The 5,640-nt window shown below is 39.4% G+C and overlaps 1 protein-coding gene across 1 annotated transcript; it reads right to left on the bottom strand.

Annotated features, from left to right (window-relative positions):
• Positions 1–267: 267 nt before the first annotated feature.
• Positions 268–4,592, bottom strand: GCK72_002552 (uncharacterized protein; the record flags this gene model as incomplete). Its single annotated transcript, XM_053723486.1, has 11 exons — positions 268–336; positions 388–491; positions 544–626; positions 802–1,106; positions 1,163–1,282; positions 1,801–1,976; positions 2,671–3,282; positions 3,497–3,565; positions 3,624–3,756; positions 3,950–3,994; positions 4,275–4,592. 11 exons carry the CDS (start codon positions 4,590–4,592, stop codon positions 268–270), a joined length of 2,034 nt encoding a protein of 677 aa, XP_053592131.1.
• Between the last annotated feature and the right edge of the window lie 1,048 nt (positions 4,593–5,640).

Raw genomic sequence — 5,640 nt, 5'->3', positions numbered from 1 at the left:
AAAAGTTACTTTATAATTTCATATTCAATTTCAAATATAAAATGGCAGGTACGAAATGGGAAAGAGTTCGGTTTCAAGAAGCAAAGTATTGGAAAAATTAGTGAAGATTTGGAGCCGTTTTCGGAAAGTTGGGGATTTTTCGAGATTTCATAATTTATAGTGGGATTTAAAAAAACAGTAAATACTTTTCTTTGGTCGGGATGTGGGGGTCGTAAAAAAGAGGAATTCTAATAATTAAATCTGAATCTAGAGAGAGCAAGAGGGAAATCAGATTTTGAAGTCGGAGGTGATTCGGTTCAAACGGAGGATTCGATCGCCGTGGTACTTTGACATGTTCTGAAAAAGTAGTAATCGAAAAAAAACTGAAAAAAATGGAAAATTTCTCACCTCAACACACAAAACGACCAATTTATTCTCGCATTTGGTTGTTCCGCTCGACTGGAAAATGCTGGTATTTGAAGAGATATGACCGGCCAAAGAGGTGAGAGAAGCTGAAAAAACATTATATTTGACGATTTAGGTCAATTAAATTCTCCAACTGACCATCAGATCGTCTCCATCCATCACAGTACTGATCAGCTCTGATTCCTCCATCTTTCGATCCATGCCAGACGCGCTTGTCGGGCCTGGAACAGGTTTTATGATTTCTACAACATTCTAATCAAATTTTGGATATCACTGTTTGCAGGCGTTGGTGGGACGAAAGTTCAACCCCCACCCACTGTAAACTTTCGCAAAAAATACTGTAACTCGCGTTTCAATGAGAAATTATTTTTGAAGTTTTGAGAGAACCACACTCACCATCTCGAATCATTGAGAACATCGTGTCTATCGAATGAGAAGAGTTTCGCGTATTGACTCATTTGTGCTCCATTAACAAATGATCTCCAACTAGCGAAAAGATGATGTCCGGCAACATTGACAACAGGAGTGTCGAAGTCAACAGAGTGAACAATTCTAACCAAATCTTGAACGTTACTCGAAAGCATTGCACGGAATGTCGTACTGTATCCAGCGGCACGTGCTTCCCGATAACATTGAAGATCTGCTCCACGGAGTCCATGGATATTTCCAGAGAATGGTTGGGACAATGCGATCATGTGAATCTGAAAATTTTGAAATTTTTGACTATGGCAAATGCGCTCTATCGAAATCCGTTTACCACTCGATCCTTGTTATTTGATCCAGAATCTCTCTGTGGTTCCTCCAAATTCACTCTTGGACGCCATGGAGCCGCCACTTGTCTTTCCGGTTGAGCTGCGTCGTTTTGTCGCGAGTTTTGCTGAAAATCTCAATTCAATCAACACTTTTTTTGCTCTATAGAAATTAAAATTATTTACTAAAGAATGTGCTGGACAACTGCTTCACGAGACTTTTAAAAACCTAGGTGATGTGATTTAAGAGAGGGAATTGAGGGGAGACAAACTAAGCTAAACGGCTAAAGGATGTGAGTGGAGAATAGCTGATTAAGTGAGTTGACAACTCTAGAAATAATAAAAAAAAGGCGACAAAAACTAATATCGATTTACATTTGATTCTCGCGTGTGTCGCGATGAACATTTATGTCCAGTTTGATGGTTCTGAGATATTCGAATTTCAGATGGAAACGAAGCATAGAGAAGAGAAAGTAGGAATACAAATCACAATCACAACGTCTAGAACAAAAACTCACCCAGAAATCAATACTATTCGGAGAATAGCGTGAATCTAGTTCAATTGGCTAAAAATGGAAAATCGAAAACTTTTCAAAACAAATTCAAAAAGGGAATCCAAATTCAAAACTCCTAAACAGAAACTAACCGTGGATTGTTTTGTTTCCAGAGATGGATGAATATGTCCTCCCAGAAGAACTTCTTTCCATCCATTGTTGACTCGAATGAAAAGTTGTTGAGATGACGTGGCAAACGCCATTTGTCCGATGGATGTGGCACGGGCGGAAGCGAACAATTCGACGGTTGTAGCGTGAACATTGGTTCCTAAATTCACACCTAGAAATATAAGGAATTTGAAGGTTTCTTAATGGTTAGGATTAGGAACTTTGAAGTTTGGTTCCTGTGTTTGAGAGTTCAGAATCCTGAACCCAATTCTAAATTCCTGATTTCTAAATGGTTTTCTAGATTCTGGGTTCCAAATACTGAAACTTCGAACTTAGAATCTAGGAATACACACTCTGGGGTTTCAAATCTACATAAATTCAGGATTTACTTCTTATCTTTTTTTGATTTAAAAATCAGAATTCAGAATTTTGAATTCAGATTTCAGAGTCAAGAATCGAAATATCGGAACCACTGAAGTTTGGATTCTAGATTTTATTTTCTTTCTATTTATTAACCATCTCTTTCATGTAACTCTTAAAATCAATTCATTTTCACGTGTAAGCGGTATTCACCCTTCGATGAAATAAATAAATTAATTAATTAAAACTCCAAGTTACTTATTTCAGAATCGGAATTCAGAACTCAGAACCTTGCCTTTTCCAATTTCATCTCCTACCTTTCAAAATAAATTCTGGAATTGGAAAGACATAAACTGTGCCAATACCCGGCAATAATCCATAAAATACCAGAAGAAAAAAGAGAATTTTCTTTGACATTTTTGTTGGAACAAAAACTAAAAACTATAGCATTTCCACTTTCGGGAACATTTTCGTTTCCAAGAAAATAAACAAACCTCCGAAGCCACCAGCAGAAGCGGGAGCTCCCGGAGCACCAGGCGGTCCTCGTTCTCCTTTTTCTCCTTTTGTAGTATGAGAATGGATTCTTGGATTGTATTCGGGAAGATCTCCTCTCATTGGTTCTATATCTAGCTGCATCGTTTCCTTTAATCTTTGTGCACATCTGTCAATATCTTCGTCAGACATTCTCCCCCCTGCGCCCGGTCCTTCATCTCCTTTCGGTCCCGGTGGTCCTTGTGGTCCCCGTTGTCCCTCAGCTCCATCTGCTCCATCTCTTCCAGGTGCTCCAGGAAGTCCTGGTGGTCCCTGTGGTCCAGTGGCTCCCGATCCAACACCTCCAGATCCTGATCCAGGTGGTCCTGGAGGCCCAGCAAGACCCGGCATTCCAGGAGGTCCCGGTGGTCCCTGCTCTCCACGTGATCCATGCATTCCGGGTTGTCCATCAGCTCCACGTTCTCCTTGATGTCCATGTGATCCGGGAATTCCATCTTTTCCTGCTGGTCCCTGTGGTCCTGGCGCTCCTTGACATACTTTAGTACAATGACCTCCTGATTCTGAAACACCTTGGAATGGCGTCGTGGCGGCGTGTTGTTCATAAGATCGAAGATCTGAAATAGATGGGTTCAAGAGATGGAAAAATAGTGCGAGATTCTAAAGGATTTCAAACTCACACTTTTTCATTTTTAAGTTAAAAATTTTAACACTCGTCTCACTCCCCCGTATTTTCCATTTTTCTTTCTATATCACACCATGCAAAGCAAAAAAGTTTAGCAAAAAACAGTTTCTAAAGGGTTGAAAATTCTCAATTCTCTAATCCACAACCTCTAGCTGCAGGGCTACCGTAACCCCCAATAAAAGGAACAACAAGTGAGTCATCTGATAGGAATAAATCTGAAATGTTAGTTGGAAAAAAGTAGAGAAAATATCTAAATCTCTAGATAAAACTCACCTTGAACAGCCATTTGAGGCGTTGGATACGGTGGTGGAGGGGCTGGAGTCGGTGGGAGTTCGGCGATTTGTTGGATTTCATTGGATTCTGGAGACTTTTTGATTTCGTCTGGAGTTCCAGATCCTTCGACACCCTGAATAGAATCAATTAGACACCGTACTAAAATGAGCGAGTTTTCCAAGATTTCTCGAGAAGAGATCATTCTTGAAAAACTCATAATGGGGCCACAATTGTACAATAAGCCGACGGAGACAAAATTCTAAATCTAAGATCGATGACACGAATTAGGAAATACAGTAAGCTGGATCGGACGTGGCAAAACTTACTTTTCGCATTTGATTTTGCTCTTTTTCAAGCTTTCGACGACGCCACTATAGGGTTTTTTTGTTTTTAAATGGGATTTTTTTTCAAAATTTTAAGTCATTTGGTGAGGGACGCAGAGAGCGAGAATGAAAGGAAGAGAAAGACTTCTTTCCATCCATACTGTAGCATTAGACCCTACAGTAACCCAAAACTATTAGAAGTTGATCAAAAATAGTTAATTCATATATGTTTCCTACCCATTGTTCATCGCATTGCCGTGAACCTTGTGATGCATCATCTATCAATTTCAATTCTTGAATTGCTCCCTGAAAAGTAGAAAAAGATTACCTTTCCATCATCTTCAAATAGATTTCCATCATCGATCACTTCAACCATTTCCACCGGAATCATCACACTATTCGAAGTAATTTCCTTCTCTTCAGAAGATGCACGTGCTTGACGAACGCGTGCATCTTCAAACGGAACAACTTGGAATACGGTACCGGGGAGGGAGGAGTCTTCAGGAGACGTCGAGAATTCACGAACTTCTGGTTGTACTTGTTCAGAGGAGAGAAGGGGAAAATCTTCGTTTTCCAGTTCTTCAGCTCCTCCGAGCACCGAAACAAAAAGGAGGTGCACCACGAATAGTGCGACGAGACGACGCATCTGAGAGAGAAATAGAAATGGATGGGGAAATTTTATGAAGTAGGACGGAGGAAAGAAGGAAGAGCATGAAAATGATCTAGGATTTTTCGAACATTGACAATCAAATAGGCTAACATTAAGATTGCGTAGCAGAATCAAAGGCTGGCAAACTACATCAAACTTAAGTATTTTGAATTGTTGCAACCTAGTTCTCAATTCTTGTAGTTGACAAATTTTAGATAGTTCTTCTGGATTCATTCGTCTTCAAAGATTAACAACTGAGTTTGAAAATAAGCAAAGAACAGAGAAGCTAGAGCATCTTCTTCTCTGCATTTCTTTCCATTCCCAAGTTTCAGTGTTTACTCTGCAAAGGAGCATATCTCGGAGACTAATATTTAACTACAAGATTACAAAAGTCGAGACTACTTTTTTTGAGAAATGAGAAAAAGAGATAGCATTTTCAGCCAAAATCGTGAAGCTTGAAGTTGTGTCTCGATGACAGGAAATGTTCTACTTATTCGATGTTATGTTTTGTGTAAAGTTATATTCTATATCTATAATCTTCCAGTTGACAACTTTATACTAGCTCTTCAGGTCCTTGCATTCTGCAATTTTGAAACTTGTCAATTTTCCGTTTGTCTGAAAACCACCAATTCGGCTGAGAGAAGAGAGTGGAGAGAGGTAGAGTGTCTGCTTTCTCTGCGCTCTCTTCCTGACCCATTTTTAGTCAACTCACTCAAAAGACACATAATTATAATATTGATTTGTTAAACGAGGAAAAAGCGGAGACGAAAAAAAAGATTTGGATTTGAACTTTTCAAAAGTTGAGAACTGAGGTAGCAACAAAAATCAAACTCGAATGATACGAAAAGTCGAAAAAAGAGAATCTCTCATACTTTGATGTGAGCAACATCATTTCTCGAAGGTATCAACCGAACAGGCGACCTAGAAAACGGCGAATCGAAAGGGCCAACGAATTAATCATAGACTCTCGCTGCAGCATCTCGAGAGTCTCAGAAAAGAGAGATAGATATTGGAGGAATCTCAGTTCTTTTTTTTATATCATACG

Source organism: Caenorhabditis remanei, chromosome I (genome assembly GCF_010183535.1).
Source record: "Caenorhabditis remanei strain PX506 chromosome I, whole genome shotgun sequence".
In the NCBI taxonomy this organism is placed as follows: domain Eukaryota; kingdom Metazoa; phylum Nematoda; class Chromadorea; order Rhabditida; family Rhabditidae; genus Caenorhabditis; species Caenorhabditis remanei.
Note: the sequence above shows the minus strand (reverse complement) of the source record. Positions and strands in the feature narration are given on the sequence as shown.